The following is a 22,293-nucleotide window of genomic DNA, read 5'->3' on the forward strand; positions in this document are numbered from 1 at the left end:
CTTGGAACTGTGGGGACTACGTTACCCAGAATGCCGAGTCGAGCGGCAGCATCGCTCTCCAATGAGAGCTTCAAAAGAGGTTCTTCCGCCTGGGGCCGGCCCGCGCAGGCGGGACTTCCGGCTGCCTCCTCAAAGCCGTCGTGATAGCGGCTCTTGCTGTTGCTTACCAAGTAAAAGGATTCTGCAACCATACTGACTTGACACGACCCAGAAGGGGCGAGAGGAGACGCTGACCCGCTCCACGGTGGCGGGCCTGGGATTCGGTGACGCTGCCTAGGCTGCCCCGGGCCGAAGCCGGGAAAGACACCACCGGCCGGGGTGTCCGCTCCGCCCACCGAGTCCGATGGCGGCCGTCGCGCCCAGGGCCCGGGCTCCGGTAAGCGCTCGTGCCCCGGGCCCTCCCCGCCGTCCCCCCACCCAGACCCCGGAGGCCGAGCGCGGGGCGCCGGCTCGCGGCCCTGCGGCCCAGGCCCCGGTGTGCGGGCCCCGGAGTGCGAGCGCCGGCGCGCTGGCGTGCGGGAGCGGGCTCCAGCTGCGGGGCACGTCCTAAGGGACGATCCTGAGCCCTGAGGCACAGAGCTTGAACGGCCAGCCAGCCGAGTGACAGTCTTCAGGGCCGGGCGAGGACCCGGGAGCTCTGAGTCCGTGGAAGCCGCCGTGGTCTTGTTGGCCTAAGGCTGGGCCGGACTCGCCCCGTTTCCCGCCGCTGCAGAAGCGCTTACGGCACCAGCACGAACGAGTGGGGGGTGGCCCGGTCCCTCACTGGCCCCGACCTGACGCCCACCCGCTTGTCTTCTGCGTTGTCGTGTCCTGGGACTCTTCAGTGCCATTTCCCAAGTGTGGGGTCTGGAGACCGTGGAGAAACCCCAAGCCCGAGCCAAGCGTTCTCTGAAGGGGTTTCCGTTTCTGGCAACCAGTGTGTGCACGGTTATTCCGGGAACCCGTAGCAGGGTGTGCACGTGCCTGAGTTAACACTCAGCTGGCACCGTTCGGGAAACCACCGTTCTCTTTTCTTGCGGGGGGGAGCGAAGAGCAGAGAGACAGCAGTGAGGACTGGAATGGCTGCCTGAGAAGCTGGGTGTGTCTTCTGGTGGTAATGGGAGGCTTGGGTATGAGCAGCTACGCGATGTTACCAGGGTCCCGACGGGATCCACCCTGCTGTGGCGTGAGGTAAAGATACGGGCTGAGGGAGGAGGCAGGAAGACCGGGGTGGAGGCCGCCGTCATGGTCGCGGTGAGCGTTCTTGGACCAGAGTGCTGGCTTGGATGTCACTGGATTCTGTGTTCTAAAAAAGTGACCACTGACTTTCTAATGTGGGCTGAGACGCGGTGAAAGGGAGGATTCGGGGCTATCTCTAGGGTTTTAGTCCTCAGCAGCTGTAGGAATGGAAGCTCCATCGACTGAGACGAGGAAGTCGGTAGTGTGAGTGATGTTGCTGGGAGACGTTCCGGAGAGCACCGACTGGATGCATTAAGTGAGCAGCCGAACACACAAGTCTGGAAATGTGGGGAGGGGTTCAGAAGGGAGACATCCAAACACATCATGGCTACTGTGTGGGCCCAGGTGAGTGAGCTGTAGGTCACAGTTGTGAGGAGCAGTCTCTGGTTATGGTGGTAAAGCTGGTCATGGGGCCAGAAAGTGGTGGGAGGAAGGGGGACCGGGACCGGATACGTAGGTGATGGTGTGACTTCAGAGATGGGCGATGTGGGTGGCCACAGAGCGCGAGTGCGTCGGGGGCAGGATACTCGGGCAGGTGGCCAAGGTTTCCAGCGGAAGAGTAGACATGAGAGGGACCCAGAAGTTCGGGAGTACTTAAGGCAAGGTGATGACACTCAGGCCCGTGATGGGGTGCTCCTGCACTCTGAACTGCACCAGGGTTTTGTGAAGACTTTCATCCTGGAGGAGTAAGGTCACGTGTGCCGTGCTGATGTGATCACCTGTGAGAGACACTGAGCCTGGGGTAGGCCACCAAGGAGCCTTGCTTTGAATGAGGGTCGGGGGACAGAGGAAGACCGTGATTGCCGAGGGGACAAGGGCAGCACAGGTGCGGGAGAACCTTGTCTGGTGCGAGGCGGGGGAACTCACGGCCCGAGTGTGAGATCCCCTCCCACTCTTCTGCTGTTGGGAAGGTCTCCTACTCAAACTGCCTTTTCATCACAGGTGCATTTCCTGCTTTTCCCTTTGTACGGGTTTCAGCGCCCTACCAGCCCATGGACTTACACATCCTCTTACAGGAACCGGGAGGCACCTCACCCTCTCGATCCTGTGAAGCGTGCATCCTACAGCTCCTGGTTGTCACTTTTTTCCAGAGTGCCACCCCCATGTGGGCCTGTGTGGGCTGTGGTGTCCCCTCCCAGGCTGTGAATATCTGTGATTACTGCAGGGCCATCCATCTCATCTGTCCAGTGTTAGGTGTTCTGTGTTTGGCCATCCCCATAACCCTAAGATGGGACTCCCGCCCTCCCCAGTGGGGTGAAGCGGAGGTGATTAAAATACCAGAAACATGTGGGGAGGCCAGGGAGATTTCTGTGGTGTGGGGCAGTGAGGTGTGGTGACCATAGGCATGTGGCTGTGGGATCCAGTCTCAAGAACGATGTGTCCTTGGAGAGGGAGTATGCCTGATTGACGCCAGGGCCCTGGTTTTCAGCAGAATAACCTGGATGGCCAGGAAGATCCCTCTATGCCGGGGCCACAACTTCGATATATATATACTTGTCCACCTGCCTCTTCTTGTGTCAGCGGGACCCTGCGATCGGTGGGCCACGAGGAGACATGGTGGTGCCATGGCACCCAGGCACGGGGGCCTGGTTTCTCCTCTCGGTTGGGGAGATCAGGGGGAGGATGGGCATAGGGTAGATGTGGGTGGGCAAAGGGGTATGGGTTCTTGGGAGAGGGGCTCTTTGTGGTTTCATCTGTCCCCATCCTGCCAGGGCAGGGTGACCTTTGAAGACGTGGCCGTGTACTTCTCCTGGGAGGAATGGGGTCTCCTTGATGAGGCTCAGAGATGTCTGTACCAGGATGTGATGCTGGAGAACTTGGCACTTATAACCTCCTTGGGTAAGACCCTCCACCCCCACCCCTGTGCCCTGAGCTAGTCTCTGCCCTTCCCTTTGTCCCCAGGAGCAGTCTGTCTTTACATAGGGACCGTGAGCACTGCTTCCTTCCCCAGTTCGCGGGGTAGGTGCTGTGGTTGGTAAGGCTGAGGTCAGTGCACTGCCCTCCTTCCTTGAGCGGCCCCGACACCAGCTTTCCTGCTGACTTGCAGGGAAGGAATCAAGGTCAGGAGTCTTGCAGTGAACCTAATGGATAGCCCCTTACCTGCCCTCTCCCTGACCGGGTGACTTTGTCTCGATGCAAGATATCTGCATGCTCCACGTCTGCTTCCTTTCTCTCCTGAGGCTTCCTTGTGCCTCCCTGCGCCAGGACTTGCTGTCTGTGACAAAGTTACTACATCCGTGGACCATGGGCTGTTCTCATGAGACCCTCTTCCAGACCTCTCCGGGAACTGTTTAGTTCCCTTTGCCATGGGCTGTCCTGTGCTGAGTCGTTCTGGGATACCGATGGCTACTCATCTGTCCTCTGTTTTCCTTAGCACTTGTATCGTGAAGTTGCCATGCACTTGCTGATTGTGGGAGTGGGGTTGGATTGGAGAGCCCAGGGTGGTTCACAGTAGGTACACTGACCCACACACAACACGACGGCTCAGAGGAAGCCAGGCCCTGCAAAGTGGTACCTGGAGGAAGACGGTGTCCGTGCTGTGTTCAGATCAGACCGGAAGCTGTTCTGTTTGACTGGTATTATGATGCCAGGGGCCACATTTCATTTGTCTTCTCTTCCCCTTTCTTGGCACTCTGCCGATTTGCCAACTCTGTTACTTGTCGCTTCTGCTGTTACTTCTGGCCTGGGGTTAACCTCACGTTTCTGGGATCCACATCTCCCTCGTTTTTCTCACCACTCCACCTGCAGTGCTTTGCACATTGGCCGCTGTATAGTACGTCATGAGGTGTGCCCGTGTTCTTTTTTTTTTTTTTTAAAGATTTTATTTATTTGACAGAGAAAGACAGTGAGAGAAGGAACACAAGCAGGGGGAGTGGGAGAGGGAGAAGCAGGCTTCCCTCTGAGCAGGGAGCCCGATGCGGGGCTCGATCCCAGGACCCTGGGATCATGACCTGAGCCGAAGGCAGACGCTTAACGTCTGAGCCACCCAGGCGGCCCAAGTGTGCCCGTGTTCTTAAAGCAGCCCCGAACACCACCTGCCAGGTTACAGTCCTATTTCCTTGGGTCTTGTCACACCTGTCTGCGCGGAAAAGGTGTGTCCGTAGGAGATAAGTTCCTTTGGAAAGTTGTTTGCGGAGGATGAATTGCAGACCATTTCTCTTCTCCGTGTCACACCACGTGCTTGCGTCCTTCCCCTCATGAGGCCTCTCCCATTCTGTGCTCCTTGTAGCCTGCTACTGCTAAGCAGCCCCATCCTCCACCTGAGCCATCTCCCTGGTCCTGCAAACACTCCCAAGCACTGGTTCCTGGGGTTCTTAGACACACATCTGTAGCGCATAGAGTAGCTGCCTCCTCCCACCAGAGGCAGCATGCACTTCACCAGCATTTCTTGCTTTCAGGTTGTAGGCATGGTGCGGAGGATGAGGAGGCACCTGAGCGGAAGGTTTCCGTACAAGGCGTGTCCCAGGTCAGGACTTTCAAGGCAGTTGTGTCTCCCCAGAAGGCCCATCCTCGTGAGGTGTGTGGCCAGGACTTGAGAGACATTTTGCTCTCCACCGAGCACCAGGCAACGCTTTGTGGACAGAATCTCTACAAGATTGAGGCATGTGAGAAACAGTTGTGTTTTGAGGCAAACCTTCAGCACCAGGAGGAGCACATTGGAGAGAAATGCTTCAGAGGCAACATGGCCAGAGCTTCTTTTGTGAAGGACTACAAATTGTGTGTGTCAGGGAAACCCTTTTCCTGTGGGGTGGTTGAGAGGGACATCTTGGCCACCTCGAGATTCTTCCAGCTGCAGGCCACACACAGCAGGGAGAAGTCATACAGGACGACGGAGTATGGGGCATCCTCTCGTGGAAGGAAAGCGCAACGCAACTGGGAAGGCGCAAAGGACTTCACTTGCAAACACACACTTGTTCACCACCAGAGAGACCTCGCTAGAGAGAGATGCTTCATGTGCAGTGAATGTGGGAAATCTTTTAGCAAAAGCTACAGCCTCAATGACCACTGGAGAGTGCACACTGGGGAAAAGCCTTATGAGTGTGGGGAATGTGGGAAGTCCTTCAGGCAGAGCTCTAGCCTCATTCAGCACCGGAGAGTTCACACTGGAGCAAGGCCTCACGAGTGTGACGAATGTGGCAAATTGTTTAGTAACAAGTCTAACCTCATTAAACATCGGAGAATTCACACTGGGGAACGGCCGTATGAGTGTAGTGAATGTGGGAAGTCCTTCAGCGAAAGCTCTGCGCTCCTCCAACACCGCAGTGTTCACACTGGAGAAAGGCCTTATGAGTGCAGTGAATGTGGGAAATTCTTTACCTACCACTCCAGTCTCATAAAACACCAGAGAGTTCACTCGGGATCGAGGCCCTACGAGTGCAGTGAATGTGGAAAATCCTTTACTCAAAACTCCAGCCTCATCGAACACCGTAGAGTTCATAGTGGAGAAAGGCCTTATAAGTGCAGCGAATGTGAGAAATCTTTTAGCCAAAGCTCCGCGCTGCTTCAACATCGGAGAGTTCACACTGGAGAAAGGCCTTATGAGTGCAGCGAATGTGGGAAATTCTTTACTTACAGTTCCAGTCTCCTCAAACACCAGAGAGTACATACTGGATCAAGGCCTTATGAGTGCAGTGAATGTGGGAAATCCTTTACTCAAAACTCCAGTCTCATTAAACACAGGAGAATTCACACTGGAGAAAGACCTTACGAGTGCAGCGAATGTGGGAAATCCTTTAGCCACAGTTCTAGTCTCATTAAGCACCGAAAAGTGCACACTGGAGAAAGGGTTTAGGAGGACAGTGACTTTGGGAAACGTTCACCTCTGTCTTCCATTTCAGTGCCCATTCAAATACTCACAGTGAAAACGGCTTTATGAGTGTTGGAACGTGGGATATTCTTTACCTATGAGTCCAAGCTCCTAAACCACCACAGTGTCTCCTTAGATGAAGGCCTGTGAATGTGAAGAACGTGGGAAATGGCTAACCAAAGGCTAGCCTCATTGCTCTCCAGAGAACTCACGGTAGTGAAAGGCCTTACAGATGCAGTGAATATGAGAAAGCCTTCATCTGAAGGACTTTACCTCATAGGACTTCACAAATTTCAAAGGGGAGAACTACCTTAAATGTGCAGGTATTTAATTGATGAATGTGACAACACGGGAGGAGATCCCTTATGAAGGTGCCATCTGCCTGTGTTGAAGCTCATACAGTCAGACATCTACATAAATCCCGGGTATGTGGCAGCTGCATTGCAGTCTTTGAACCTGCCCAGGGGCCGTACCCCAGTGTCAGGGCAATTGCTGGATGACTAATGAATAGCCTGAGCGCTTACTCCTTCCCCGTTTTTCCTCTCCGAGGAGAGGGCATGCATCTCCCCCAGTTTTGTCCTGCAGGACTGTCGGTGATTTGAAAAGGTGGACGACATTTTTCAGGATTGTTACTGTCCTCATGAGACTCTGTGATGGCATTTCCCAGCCTCCAAATCACCAACCCAGGAACAGTCTGCCTCCCGTTGCTCTTGCTGTACGACAATAAAGATCTTATTGTTTAAGCCACCATTAATCATGGGGATTCTGTGTGTGTTGAAATTAACTGTGTTTGCGAGCGTGAAGGGGTGAACAGAGTTGTGTGCCTCAGAAGGGACCGTATGATGGCAGAAGATAACTCTCCAGTTTGGGCCTACTTTGCATGGCTGCTCAAAGCCTTTAAGGAAAGACTGTAGGGCTCTGTGGTCCTAATTTATACTTGGATGCCAGGATATTTTGTGGGGTCAGAGTTTCAACCCGAAGAGGGGGCAGTCGTTGGTGGTTGTTTTGACAACCTTCAGTGCTTCTGAGCGGCATGGTCTTGTTCTCTTGTTCACAAGGGACACTGATGGCATGGTGCTCGGTGCTGGTGAAGGAAATCTCTTCCCCAGACCCAGCAGCGGAGCCAGGGGCCTTGATGTCCTGAGTTCTGTAGAGTAACATCACTGGTTTTAAGATTCTAAGGGCCAGGGGAATGATTGCTGGTACAGAAACCCTGAATATATTAATAGAGAGTGCGGGAGACCAGTGAACGAGTTGAATGTGCCTCTTTGAAAAGGGCATGCACAGTGTTTAGGCACTAGGACTGTGAAGATGAGCAGGTAGAGAGATTCTGAGGACCTGCACAAGGATGTATCTTGTGCAGCTGAGGGCCTGTCAGAAAACAATAATCTAAAGGTTTTGTGGATTCCTTGTTCCCTCTGGGCTGTTCACCAAAGGCCATGGTTTTGCATGGCAGCAAAGCAAGGACGGAAACAGGAGAGAATGCTTAGTGCAGCCAAGAGGCCTTCTGTGACTCAGCTGGTAACCCTGTTGAATGAACTCGGAACACCTTCATTGCTCACCTGTTTTTGCAAATGCCTTCGGATGAGGAGAAAGATGGTGGAATCAGTATGGTGGCCAAACTTAATCTTCTGAAGCATAGGGAATCCAGACTTAAATTTTAACCATATTTTTTTAAGTTTCAGTAAGGTACAAATGACATGCAATGTCCATCATTAAATTGTGCAATTTGACATTTTGACTTTCACATAAACCCATGAAGCCATCAATCATGATAATAAACCTTTCCATGACCCCCACATTTACTTTTTGTCCTTTAATAATCTCTCCTCGGGGCATCCATTGCCTTTCCATTATAGTAGATGAGTTTGCATTTTCTAGAATTTATAGGATTGGAGTCTTAAAAGTGTTTCATCGTCCTTTCCTTGTGTGTCCCCTCATGTGACATTTTTAAAAATTTATCTGTGGTGCTTATATGAGCAGTTCATTGTTTATATCCTCGAGAAGTAGGTCCTATCGATATAGCACGATTTATTTATGTATTCTTCTCTTTATGGATATTTTAACTGTTTCCAGTTTGGCGGGCTGCAAGTAAAACTGCTGCAGAAGGGGCACCTGCTGGCCCCTTGGATTAAGCTTCTGAAATCTTGATTTTAGCTCATGTCATGATCTCAGGGTTGTGAGATCAAGCCCAGGGAGCCCAGCATTGGACTCCGCCCTGGGTGTGGAGCCTGCTCAACATTCTCTCTCTCTCTCTCCCCCATCTTTCCCCCGCAACTGTCTCCCACTGCCCTGCTTGAGCGTGCGCACTGATGCTTTCTGGATAAATAAATATAAATGAATGAATGAATGAATTGCAACCAGCCCAAAAATCACTAAAACCCTTTCTTTAAAAAAAAAAAGCAAAATTTGGATACTGTTCTTCCTGTTGGTAGGGTTCCTTTCTGTTGTGTTAACATCTGAGTCATAGTGTAGGTGAAGGTATGACCTCATAAAGCACACCAAATTTTCTTGGAAAATGATTATTCGTTTTGTATTCCTACTAGCAGCGTATGAGAGTTCCAGTTCTCTGGTATCTTTGCTAATAGTGGGGTTGGTTGGTCATTTAAAATGTGAATGCTTTTAGTAAATGTGTAGCAGTATCTCACTGTGGTCCTGGCTGCATTTCCCTGATGGTTCTTGATGTTGAGCAAAGCTAGTGTACAAGAAATGTAGGGGGAGGCGGGGGGGGGGGGGCGCCTGGGTGGCTCAGTCGTTAAGCGTCTGCCTTCGGCCCAGGTCATGGTCCCAGGGTCCTGGGATCGAGCCGCACATCGGGCTCCATGCTTCCCTCTCCCTCTGCTGCTCCCCCTGTTTGTGCTCTCTCTGTGACAAATAAATAAATAAATAAATCTTTAAAAAAAGAAATGTAGGGGGAGGTGGAGCATGAACAACAAATCAACAAGCCACATCTACACTGTAGCAAATTCTAATAGACAAAAGGCCTGGCAACCTCACCAAGTGAACAATAAAAACCAACAAGTGGTAAGTGGGTTAAAAGACTCATAAGAAGGGCACCTGGCTGGCTCAGTCTGTAGAGCATGTGACTCTTGATCTCAGGGTCATGAGTTCAAGACCCATGTTGAGCATGGAGCCTACTGAATTTAAAAAAAAAAAAAAAGATGACTTGCAAGATTCACCTAATACTTGCCTATGGCTAAATTTCCCATCCTGATTGAAATCAATCTGCGCTAAATAACCAACACAGCTGACGAAACCCAGCACTTAAAATGACTTTTCATAATTTCAAATATTTTCATTGTAAAAAAGTTTTTGGAGTCATATAGGAGCATTTCCATTTTATAAACACATTTTGAATGGGGTAGGTGTGAATGACATTCATGTTTGGGATCATAAATAAACCACTAAGTGCATGGGGGTAGATGAAAGAATTGACCATAAAATGATAAATAATGATAGAATAACAACTTCCTAATAGTCTTTTCCATTTTGGGAATGTATTTGAAAATGCCATTACAAAGGGTAGAATATGTCCTGTTCTGAGTAATTTCCTATAGCAAGAGGATAAATTACAAAGGGTAGAAGGAAACTTTTAGTACCATAAGCATGTAAATTACAAAATGTTGGGTTTTAAATATGAGCAGCTTAAGTCAATTATGCCTGAATTAAACTGTTTAAAAAATATTGATAACTTGTAACTTTCTGATCTTTTTATTTTTTTTAATATTTATTTATTTGAGAGAGAGCACGAGCAGGGAGAGGGGCAGAGGGAGAAGCAGGCTCCACGCGGAGCAGGGAGCCCAATGCGGGGCTCTATCCCAGGGCCCTGGGATCACGACCTGAACCAAAGCAGACTCTTAACCGACTGAGCCACCCAGGTGCCCCTTTCTGATATTTTTAAATAGACATTATTATTTTGTGTATGTCCATATTATTCCATTTTATTTGATCTAATAGACAAATCCTGCAAAGATTGAGATAGCCCTTTATAGCTTTAAAGTAGAAAGAAACAATTAGTATTGACTGCAGAAAGTTGGAACGTGAAAAAGGCTTAGAAATCCCAAGGCCCACTTCCTCCCTTTGCTGAAAATTAAATTAGGGCCCAGGTAGGGGAAGTTGCTTGCAGGGCTAGTTAGTGGCAGGATTGGAAGTAAAACCCAGGTTTACTAAGGCACGGCCAATGTGGTCCAATTACATATATATATATATATATGATTTAAGGCCTTTGTTTTCTTTTAGGGCAGTTTTAGGTTAATAAGAAAATGAAGAGGATGGTAGCTATCTCCCATATATCCCCTGCCTGCACAAATGCAGCGCCTCCTCCATTATCAACATCCCCCACCAGAATGGTACCTTTGTTATAACTGAAAATCATTATCACCCAGAGTACATTGTAGATATTAGGTGTACACATTCTGAGTCTAAGCAAATTCATAATAATATAATTACAGTATCACATAGATACTGTTTCACTGCCCTAAAAGTCCTCTGATTCCATTCCATCATCACTCATTACTGGGGAGCCACTGATCTTTTACTCTCTCCATATCTTTGCTTTTTCTGGAATCATACAGTATGACGCCTCTTTAGATTGGCTATTTTCACTGAGTAATATGCACTTAAGATTCTTTCATGGCTTGATCATTTCTTTTTAGAACTGAACAATATTCCATTGTCTGCATGTATCACTGTTTATCCATTCACCCACTAAGGAGACATCTTGGTTGCTTTCAAGTTTTGGCGATTATGAATAAAGCTGCTAGAAACAATTGCGTGTAGATTTTTGCATGGCCCCAAGTTTTCAACTTCTTTGGTAAATACGAAGGAACACAATTGCCAGATAGGGTAAGAGTAGGTTTAGTTCTGTAAGAAACTGCCAAAGTGTCTTCCAAAGTGGCTGTACTGTTCTCACCAGAAAGGAATGAAAGTTGGTGTTGTCCCCACATCCTCACCAGCCTGTGCTGTTTTCAGTGTTCGAGTTTGGCCATTCTAATAGGTGTATGGTGGCATCTCGGTGAGGATTTTCGCATCTATGTTCATGAGAGATAGGGTCTAAAGTTTTCTTTACTTGTCATTGCTTTGTTTGGTTTGGGTGTTAGGGTAGTGCTAGGTTCTTAGGAGTTGGGGCTTATGCTCTGCCTCTACCCTCTGAATCCACCTGAGGGTGCTACGTTCTGTTTTGGAGGGTTATTATTTATTCAATTTCTTTTGTTGCTTGCTTTCTTCTATTATTCCTATAATTTGTAATTGACAGCTTTTGTGGTTGTTCCATAGTTGTGGAGTCTGCTTTTTTCAGGCCTTTCCATTTATTTTTTCCTAGTTTCCCAGGTTTTTCTTTTTCCTTTAAAGATTTTATTTATTTCTTCATGGGAGGGGGGGGCCCGAGGAAGAAGCAGGCCCCCTGCTGAGCAGGGAGCCTGACGAGGGACCTGATCCCACAACCCTGAGATCATGACCTGAGCCGAAGGCAGACACTTAAGCAACTGAGCTACCCAGGCGCCCTGCCCAGATTTTTCTGAGAGAACTTCAAGTCAGATTCTTTTCTTAGCTATGTGCAGTCTGCTGATAAGCCCACCAAAGCATTCTTCATTTCTGTTACAGTTTTTGATCTCCAACATTTGTTTGTTTTAGAATTTCCTTCTCAGTGTACAATGCCTATTCTTTTTTTTTTTAAGATTTTATTTATTTATTTATTTGAGAAAGCGAGAATGAGAGAGAGAGAGAGAGAGAGCACATGAGAGGGGGAGGGTCAGAGAGAGAAGCAGACTCCCCGCTGAGCAGGGAGCCCAATGCGGGACTCGATCCCAGGACTCCAGGATCATGACCTGAGCCGAAGGCAGCCGCCGAACCAACTGAGCCACCCAGGTGCCCTACAGTGCCTATTCTTGCATGCTGTCTACTTTATCCAGTACAGCCCTTAGCATCTTAATCACATTTCTTTTAAATTCCTAGTCTCATAATTCCACCTCCCTGCATTGTCTGAGTCTGGTTTGAAGACTTGCTCGGTCTCTGCAAACCTTTTACATTTATTATGCCTTGTGATTTTGTCTTAAGGTCTTTGGGTACTTAGTGACTGGAACTGGTATAGATTTGCGTGGTGTTAAGTATGGGGAGAAGGGGACTGTTATATATCCATGACTAGGTATCTGTGTTGTTTGGTTTTATGACTGGAACAGTACTATGATTTCTTTTGCATTGTAATTTCCTCTTTAACCTTTGAGTTCTTTTTTTTTTTTAAGATTTATTTATTTATTTTGAGAGAGTGAGAATGAGAGAGAGAGAGAGTACATGACAGGGGGGAGGGTCAGAGGGAGAAGCAGACTCCCTGCTGAGCACGGAGCCCGATGTGGGACTCGATCCCGGGACTCCAGGATCATGACCTGAGCCGAAGGCAGTCGCTTAACCAACTGAACCACCCAGGCACCCAACCTTTGAGTTCTTTAGGGGTGAATTTTTAAAGTTTGTAAGCTTAAGAAGTTTTGCTTATAGTTTAAAGTTTTATTTTTTTTTAAAGATTTTATTTATTTATTTGACAGAGAGATAGAGAGTACAAGTAGGCAGAGAGGCAGGCAGAGGGAGAGGGAGAAGCAGGCTCTCTGCTGAGCAGGGAGCCCGATGTGGGGCTCGATCCCAGGACCCTGGGATCATGACCCAAGCCGAAGGCAGACGCTCAACCAACTGAGCCACCCAGGCACCCCAAAGTTTTATTTTCTTTAATCAAAAAAAAAAATGTATTGACATATAGGTCTCAAGTCTTTCAGTGAGTTTGTGCTTCTGGACTGTGAACTTCACACAAGCCTTGTCAGTGTCCCCTGCACCTTGGTTGAGATAGATAAAGAGTGGCTCAGAGCTGGCTGTTCCCCTTCCTTCTGTTCACCTTCCTTCTGTTCACCTGTAACTGAGCAAGTTAGGCTCTGCTTCAATAGCGTGCGTATTGGTTTGATATGATTTAGATCCATTTGTTGATGACAAAGATGAATCTGTTTTTAGAAGTGTTTTGACATCATCTCATCTGTTTTCATCAATAAGAACTCTGTAGCTCAGCTGCTGAGAGGTGCTGCTGGAACTTATCAGCAAAAACATATGAAGAAGCAAGTATGGTAAAGGGGCATTTAGACCAAAGCTACTGAGAGCTGGTGAGGACCATCCAAGAGTGTTGGGTCTGGGCAAGCAACCCTTTGCTTATCTAAATAGCTCTCCAAACACCTTAGGGCATTAACTCCTGCCGTTGTAAAGGCAACTCTTCTACCAGCAGTGGGGAATCCTGCACTGGCCCAGAAGGAGATCCTTTTGCACATTGAGACTGGCATCATCATACCCTAGGAACTTGTTCTGGCAACAGGAGACTGTTTCTTTTGGGCTGGCAGTTGGACATCAGCTATGGGTTGGCTAAACGGTCTCTGCAGAGTACCAACTCAAAAAAAGTTTTGCCTTAGCTAAATTTAGACTTCATTCGTTTCATCTTCTTATGCCTGCTACAATAGTATGATTAATCTATCATTGATTTGGATGTTATTTTCTTTATTGGCTTATTAAGAAATTATCTTGTATGCTATTAGCTTGTGAAATTCCCACTATGAACTTATGTGAAATAAATTGCTGGCAAAGAGAAACTCAGTTTCTGAGCATTAATTTGCCCAAAATCAAAACAAATAATGTTTGCTGCAGGGAGACTTTCTAGAGAACAGTGCTTTGGTGTATTTGAAAATGGTTTCTTTTGGAGAGTCTGGCTGGCTCAGTCAGTAGAGCATGAGGCTCTTAATCTCAGGGTTGTGAGTTCAAGCCCCATGTGGGACAGAGACCTTACTTAAAATAAAATAAAAAACAGATAACATTTAAAAAAGAAGAAGAAGGTTTCTTTTCCCCTCTGGAAGCATAACAGATTTTTCTCCTGTCACAGGATATCACAGAATATCACGGGATATTCACTGTGAGAACCAGGTAGACCTCTAGGAGATAAAACTCCACAAATGTGTGGGAGCTCTCCATAGGACTGGGTTCCCCTGGAGTTTTTATCTCTCAAATTTGTCCCCACTGAGACTTCAGCAATTTGTGACATACAGTTCCGTTTCCCCACTCCGGCACTGGCTCCCACCGGTTTCCACATGTGTGTTTCTGCTTCAGTATGTTGTGATTCTCTGTATTTGCTGGTGTCAGTTAGGGGACAGTGGTTTTCCCTGTGACCACACTTCTTTTTGGAATCTAAGAATTCTTTTTTCAGCTTGTTCAGTTTTTTCCTTGTTGTTAGAATGGAGTGGCGACTTCCAGTTTCTTACATGTTGAACTGACACCAGAAGTACCTTCTTCTCCTTTTTATTTCAGCCTTCTCAAAAAATAAAATTACTGGGGTGCCTGGCTGGCTCAGTCAGTGGAGTGTGTGACTCTTCATCTTGGGGTCATGAGTCTGAGCCCCATATTGGGTGTAGAGATTAAAGATTAAATAAAATTACTGACATAATGACACTGCTATGGGTCTGAATCTTTGAGTTCCCCCAAAATTCGTATGTTGAAATCCTAACCCACAAAGGTGATGGTATTAAGAGGTGGGGCCCTTGGGAGGTGCTTAAGTTATAAGGTGGAACGCTCACGAATGGGATTAATGTCCTCATCATAAAAGAGGTTGCAGAGAGATCACAACCCCTTCCACCATGTTGAGGATGCAACAAATCAGCACCCCAAACATGGCCCTCACCTGAGCACACTGGTCCCCTGATCTCCAGCATGCAGTCTCCAGGAATGTGAGAAGCACATTTTTGTTGTGTATAACCTACCCAGTCTGTGGTACTTTGGTATAGCTGCCTGAAGAAACCCAAGGCACATTCTATCACTTCTCCTAGCTATTTGCAAACATATACAAGAAAGGAAAACACTGTGTTAATGAAGCAAGGTCAAGACTTCTCCAGTCTTCCACTGTTATTTTTCATAGCCATTCTTGTTTGATCTGTCCTCACATATACTAGTAGGTTATTTAGTCAGACATTATACTTAATGCATAAGAATTTACTGAAGATAAATTTTTGAAATGTAAGGGCTACTTCATAACCCCAATAGCCATCAACCAACATATTTTTAAATATGACAGAATGTCATTATGCTCCATTTTATCAATTTAACTCAAAAATGTTGTTTCTTGGGGTGCCTGGGTGGCTCAGTTGTTAAGCATTTGCCTTCGTCTCAGGTCATGGTCCCAGGGTCCTGGGATCGAGCCCAGCGTCGGGCTCCCTGCTCAGTGGGGAGCCTGCTTCTCCCTCTCCCACTCCCCCTGCGTGTGTTCCCTCTCTCACTGTGTCTCTCTCTGTCAAATAAATAAATAAAATCTTTTTAAAAAAATGTTTCTTAAGCCATATGTATTACAATTAGGATCCAGAATGTATCCTGACGCCCTACAGTAGCTGTCTCAAATGCCTGTTAACCCACAGGTCTCACTTGCCTTGTGATTATTTGTTGACGTTGCTGAGGCCTTTGTTCATTAGGAGATTGCTATGTCCTGGGTGCTGCTTATTGAGTCTCTGACACTGTCCAACTGATCACCCTCACCCATAATCCTGCACACTAGCTAGTGAGGAGATGGGTGATGAGGTTTGTGCCTGCAGGCGTGTGTGGTGGGGACTGTTGGGGACGTAAAACAATCATCCTCTCCACACTCCATCTGCCTCTATCCACCTGGAGATAGCATCATATCGCACAGGTTAAGGGCTCAGTCCCATAGGATGACTGTCCCCTTCAGATGCCAGTCACAAATCCAGGTGGTCACCTGTGCTTCAGACTAACTGGCTGTAAATCAGAGGTTCTCCCGACCCCTCCTCTCATTTGATTATCTTGCAGGGGTGGCTCACAGAACCCTGGGGAGTATGTTTACAGGCAGATGAAGAAGTACATGGGGTGAGGTGCAGAAGGGTCTCCAGTGCAGGGGCCTCTGTCCTCATGGAACTTTGGTGTACCACCCCCAGGCATGTTTACAGATCTGGAGGCTCCTCAGCTGTCCTTGTTCAGGAGTTTTTATAGAGCTTTAATCTCCAGCTCCAGCCCCTTCCTGGAAGGTAGTGGATGGGGCTGCAAGTTCCAAGCCTCTAACCCCAGTGTTTCTTTTTTTTTAAATTTTTTAAATATTTTATTTATTTATTTGACAGAGAGAGATAGTGAGAGCAGGAACATAAGCAGGGGGAGTGGGAAAAGGAGAAGCAGGCTTCCCACCAAGCAGGGAGCCTGATGTGGGGCTCGATCCCAGGACCCTGGGATCATGACCTGAGCTGAAGGCAGACACTTAACGACTAAGCCACCCAGGCGCCCCTCTAACCCCAGTGTTTCTGATGACCACTCCCCATCCTGATTCTATTTAGGGCCCTCACCCTAACACACTTCTTTATCATAAATTCAGGTATGCTCAAAAGGGGGCTCTTTATGAATGACACAAGATACTCCTATCACTCAGGAGATAACAGGGGTTGTAGACGCTTTGTGCCAGAACAGGGCACAGGGGACCAAGACCAAATATATTTCTTCTTATACCACATTATTGAATAAGTATTAAGCCAGACTAAGGGGCGCCTGGGTGGCTCAGTCGTTAAGCGTCTGCCTTCGGCTCAGGTCATGATCCCAGGGTCCTGGGATCGAGCCCCGCATCGGGCTCCCTGCTCCACGGGCAGCCTGCTTCTCCCTCTCCCACTCCCCCTGCTTGTGTTCCCTCTCTCGCTGTGTCTCTCTCTGTCAAATAAATAAATAAAATCTTTAAAAAAAAAAAAAAAAAGGCCAGACTGTGATGTGCACCACAAGAAATCAACTAAGAGGGGCGCCTGGGTGACTCAGTCGGTTAAGCATTCAACTCTTGATTTCAGCTCAGGTAATTATCTTAGGATTTGAGATTGATCCTGTGTCGGACTCAGCAGTCAGCATGGAGTCTGCTTGAGATTCTCTACCTTGCCCCTCCCCCAGCTGGATCTCTCTCTTTCTCTCTCTCAAATAAATAAATAAATAAATAAATAAATAAATAAACTCTTTCCTTAAAAAGAATCAGCTAAGAAATTGCAAAGACATGGGGAAAAAAATCACTGTTACACAGACAGGCGGACAGAACCCATTACATACACGTTTTCAGATAAACAGAACTAGTCCTCAAGTAAAGTCACTTGACAGCATCATTTGTCACACATAGTTTATCCTAACTTTACCTTGTTTGGAGCAATCATGTATGTTAGTTTATTGAGCTTATCCAGAGGTAAAATAAACTTTTATCTGTATGACAGGAAGTAGTATTTTTGAAAACAAGGCACTCACCAAAGTTAGGTTCCTATCCTCCCATAGGAGCGGAAAGATAAACCTGCTATCTCCCTTGATGTCAGCACTTCAAAATGATGGCTCTCAAGATCTTTCCATTCTTTTTAAAGTAGGCTCCACACCCAACATCAGGCAAAAACTCATGACCTCAAGATCAAGAGTCGCACACTCTACCCACTGAGCCAGCTAGGCACCCAAGATCTTTCATCTTAAAGAAGTCGGCTCCCATTTGCTGATGAAAGACAATCCTGGGTCCTGAATCTGGGGGAAAAAGAAGCCCAACTGGCAAAAGGCCTGTATAGTCTTTAAAGAGATGCTTTAAAGAGATAAGGAAGAGTTTGCAAGTCCTCTAAGCTAAATGCTGTGACAAAATGGAGGGGGAGTGTCTCTCCCCATTTTCAACAGGGAGAATTAAGCCTCTTATTTTTAATTTGTATTTCACATACTTGAAGACACAGAGTATCGCTGACATTCTAGCAACTGATGGATCTACCTAAGATACCCTACCTGAATAATCTTTCAGGCAGTCAACTTGGAGTCTAAATTGAATTAGGAAGCCTGTTCGTAACAAGTATGGAAAGAAAGCCATTAGTGGACCAGAATTTTCTTTCTTTTTTGCCCTCTGTATAAACAGTATTGCAGGGTCCACTTAGGAACTCTGGCATTGGGTAATTTATGATAAGCCTAACGTTTCCTCAGTGAATCCTGCTAAATCCTGTCCCTCATTATCCTATGTGTAGCCCTGCTTTCCTTTCCTTTCCTTACCTTCGTGGTATTCTGAGTTAGCTGAAATTCCTCAGTGTCCCTTGAGTTTGTAACTTTTTGTGGAGGAGACATATCCCTAGAAAATGGGCATTCGACCGATTGTGTTAAAATCTGTGGCATTAGTTACTATCAGTCATGTCTGTAACTCCCAAGGGAATAAGGAGTGTCCTTGGAAGGTCTTGTAATGTGGTGATTTTTATTTATATTTTGGGTGTCTGTGAAGTAAGATGGTCCCAAAGTTCTTTACCCTGAATGGACAATTTTTAGGTAATGGCCCAATAGTTTACAATATAGGTAAGATAGCATCATTTGTTGACCAGAGTATCCAGTCCTAAGACGACTACCTGATATTTGGCCAAGGTTTTTTTCTAGCTTAGGGGTAGAAAGCAGCAACATTTCACTGAGCCCCACCATATATGATGGCTGGCAGTGCCTTTCCTACATCTACAAACTCCCATTACTTTTTGCTCAGTTAATCCAAAGGTGCTCCCTGGATAGCCAAGGTGTCTGGGAGAGAGGTGACCTTCTCCAGCACCATGGCATCTGGCAAGGGACTGAGGACAGAGAACACCTCCCCCCCGGCAGGTGGACACCAGAGAGCTCAGAGAGCTCAGGTTTAGCTTCCTCCTATCTTAAGGAGAACTTGGTAGCTGTGCTGAGCTTGTGGACGCGCTGTTTTCATGACCCAAAGCAATGGGCAGCCAGGTCGAGAGGGTTGCAGGTTTGGGGTCTGTGAGGGGTCTCTTTTTTATCCAGCCATTATTTCCTCTTATTTCCTTGAATCATGCTGAGTTGATACTAGTTTTAGGTTGTTGTGATGAGTCTTGTAGAAAATTAGCATTCCTTTATAGACCATCTGCCCCAGGGGGTATTATAGAAAATTAGCATTCCTTTATAGACCATCTGCCCCAGGGGGTATTAGCAGAAGGCTAGTCTCTTCAGACACCTGGTAAGAGAGACTCAGGTTAACTTAGAATCCAGATTGTCAGTTTCTTTGTATCCAACGAGATGACCCCACTCCAGCATTCAGAATCCCCCTTTATGAACCAACACCCTTTCACATGAGAAACACTGTGAGATTGTGTATTCAACAGTCATTGTAACTCAGCAAGTTATAGATTTAATGCTTTGATTTTCAGCAATAGGAATCCTGCAGCTACAGAGTTTCTTTTAGGGCTATCATAGAATCTCTTTCTCATATGGAGACTTCAGCTGAGAGATAACGTTTTTGAGCTTACCATTTTCACTTTGTAAGCAATAATGTAAATTCGAATCCTTCCCAGACCAAACTCCTTGTAGTCACCATCACTGCCTTAATACTCATTGCAGCACCCACTTGGTCCCAGGCATGTACTGCAGTTGCCACTTCATCATAATCGACCCTAGGTAATGGATTCATTATGATGTCTATGCATACCATGGGTCATAAGCATCCCATTTCCTATTGGCTAGGTGTTCAGCACTTCATTCAAGCCCAAGGGCTTGGTCAAATCAATTCCCAAATCCCATCCATAGGGGTTTATCTACTAGGGCTACTGCCAGAACTAATCCATTATTAGTTAGGAATCAATCAGGAGAAAGAACCTCCACATTAAATTGAATTGGGAAAATTTAATAAAAGGATGTCTTAACTAAGACATTGGAGTATTGAAGAATTGCTAGTAAAAGTAAAGATGACCCTACGGGCGCCTGGGTGGCTCAGTTGGTTAAGCACTGCCTTCGGCTCAGGTCATGATCCTGGAGTCCCGGGATCGAGTCCCCCATCGGGCTCCCTGCTCAGCAGGGAGTCTGCTTCTCCCTCTGACCCTCTTCCCTCTCATGCTTTCTATCTCTCATTCTCTCTCTCTCTCAAATAAATAAATAAAATCTTTAAAAAAAAAAGTAAAGATGACCCTAAAAACATTGGAATAACTCAAAAGATGCTTATTAAAAATTGTAACATGGGGGGGCACCTGGGTGGCTCAGTCGTTAAGCGTCTGCCTTCGGCTCAGGTCATGATCTGCGGGAAGCCTGCTTCTCCCTCTCGCACTCCCCCTGCTTGTGTTCCCTCTCTCGCTGTGTCTCTCTCTGTCAAATAAATAAATAAAATCTTTAAAAAAAAATGTAACAGAATGGTAGAAACAAATTTGTGAACATCTAACTGAAGGACTATATATAAAAGAAATCATAGAGCATCTGCCTGGCTCAGATGGTTAAGCATCTGCCTTTGGCTCAGGTCATGATCTCAGGTCCTGGGATTGAGCCCCACGTCGGACTCCCAGCTCAGTGGGAAGTCTGCTTCTCCCTCTCTGTCTGCCTCTCCCCCTGCTTGTGCTGTCTCTCAAATGAATAAATACAAAATCTTTTTAAAAAATCATAGAAATCAATGAGAAAAATACAAAAAATAACAGACAACATATTTGAGCAAAACCTTCATTAAAGAACATTTTTAATGGTCATTAGGCCTAGAAAAGTTATAGAACACTAGTCATTATGAAATTATAAGTTAAAACTACAATGAGAAAGTCTACAAATCCACTAGGATGAAATTGATTAAAAAGAATCACAGTGCCAAGATTAGACTCAGCTTAGGGACGCCTGGGTGGCTCAGTCAGTTAAGCAGCTGCCTTGGGCTCAGATCATGATCTCAGGGTCTTGGGATTGAGTCCCACATGGGGCTCTCTGCTCAGTGGGGAGCCTTCTTCTCCCTCTGCCTGCTTCTCCCCCTGCTCTCTGTCTCTCTGACAAATAAATAAATAAATCTTTAAAAAAAAGATTGGACTCGTGCTCACTTTGGCAGCACATATACTAAAATTGGAACGATACAGAGAAGATTAGCATGGCCCCTGCGCAAGGATGGCATGCAAATTCGTGAAGCTTTCCCTATTTTTGAAAAAGAAAGAAACATTGGTGTTATGGAATGAATATTTGTGTTCCCTCAAATATTTTTATGGCTTTATTGAAATACAATTGACATATAAAATTAAAAGATACTTAAAATGTAAAAAAAAAAAAAAGATTGGACTCAGCCTAACTCTCTCTCTCTCTCTCTTTTTTTTAGTAAACTCTAGGTCCAACATGGGGCTCAAACTCACAAACCAAAATCAAGAGCCACATGCTTTACTGAGTCATCCAGGAGCTCCAGCTTAACTCTTGTTTCTTCTCAGACTTAAGTGTGTCCTGTTAAAAATTATCTGATGTCTTACCTTTTTCACCCTCCACTGATATTTCTCCAGAGCTATTTCTACCACTATCTTTGAATAATTACATAATCATTATTAATAGCTCTCTGAATTTTGCATTTCACAATTTTTTTTCAGATATATCATCAATTCCTCATGCACAACAGTCCCAGCAATCACTTGAAGAAACAGTAATCCCTCCTCAGCAAGGAGATGAGACAATGGTGTTTAGATGACTCTTTTGTACATGCACTCTGCCTCAGAATGCTGTAGCCACTATCACAAAACAAAACAATGTAATAAGTTGTTCTCCATTTGCGATAGATGTCAGATTTCTAAAGGATTTGAATAATCTTAAAATATGAAGAAATATTAAATGAATAAATAGTGTTGCTTTGTGATTTGGACATGATCACTGAATATACAGGCAGGAAAGAGGTCTCTTTGGGAACCAGATGCAGAGATAACTGCTTGTCCTCTTACTTCAGGGCGGCCTGAACATCACTGTTTCTTCCAAGTCATGGCCCTGACCGAAGATACAGAGTTACAAAATCGACTAGCTTCTGACTACTTGCATTTGAAGAGCGAGAACGTGTTTATTACATTCTAGTTAAGAGTGGATGCATTTTGAGTCTGAAAGAGACTGTGTCTGGGGCGCCTGGGTGGCTCAGTCGTTAGGCGTCTGCCTTCGGCTCAGGTCGTGGTCCCAGGGTCCTGGGATCGAGCCCCGCATCGGGCTCCCTGCTCCGCGGGAAGCCTGCTTCTCCCTCTCCCACTCCCCCTGCTTGTGTTCCCTCTCTCGCTGTGTCCCTCTCTGTCGAATAAATAAATAAAATCTTAAAAAAAAAATTAAAGAGACTGTGTCCATTTAAATTTGTAGCATTTGAGAACAATTGAAATAAGTACTTTTGGCTTAAGGGACAATTTTGAGCTTCATGGCATCTGAAATGTCTCTAACAAGGATCAGTTGCAGACAACAGTCTGCAGAAGGGGTAAACAGCTTCCTTTCCCTGAGGCTAGATGACTCTTATTTCTCAGACACTCGTGGCTCCACGAAACCTTGACTCA

The 22,293-nt window shown here is 46.4% G+C and overlaps 1 protein-coding gene and 1 non-coding gene across 2 annotated transcripts; both read left to right on the top strand.

The window, feature by feature from the left end:
- The first annotated feature begins 482 nt into the window (after positions 1-482).
- On the top strand, positions 483-6,088 carry LOC114200930 (uncharacterized). Its single transcript, XM_028093314.2, has 2 exons — positions 483-3,057; positions 4,617-6,088. Exons 1-2 carry the CDS (start codon positions 2,661-2,663, stop codon positions 6,008-6,010), a joined length of 1,791 nt encoding a protein of 596 aa, XP_027949115.1. The 5' UTR covers positions 483-2,660; the 3' UTR covers positions 6,011-6,088.
- A 14,739-nt stretch (positions 6,089-20,827) lies between these two features.
- Positions 20,828-20,934, top strand: LOC114200993 (U6 spliceosomal RNA). Its single transcript, XR_003607564.1, has one exon. It is a non-coding gene; the product is annotated as a U6 spliceosomal RNA (small nuclear RNA).
- The last annotated feature ends 1,359 nt before the right edge of the window (positions 20,935-22,293 follow it).

The sequence above is a fragment of the Eumetopias jubatus genome, unplaced genomic scaffold (assembly GCF_037043125.1).
Source record: "Eumetopias jubatus isolate StellerSeaLion01/CBP00866 unplaced genomic scaffold, mEumJub1_p1.0 scaffold_10, whole genome shotgun sequence".
Classification (NCBI taxonomy): domain Eukaryota; kingdom Metazoa; phylum Chordata; class Mammalia; order Carnivora; family Otariidae; genus Eumetopias; species Eumetopias jubatus.

Excerpts from the sequence above, each read along its gene's own strand:
- LOC114200930 (XM_028093314.2), top strand. The coding sequence starts at position 2,661 with ATGGCCAGGAAGATCCCTCTATGCCGGGGCCACAACTTCGATATATAT. Across the intron at positions 3,058-4,616 it reads GGCACTTATAACCTCCTTGG|GTTGTAGGCATGGTGCGGAG; the intron begins GTAAGACCCTCC and ends TCTTGCTTTCAG.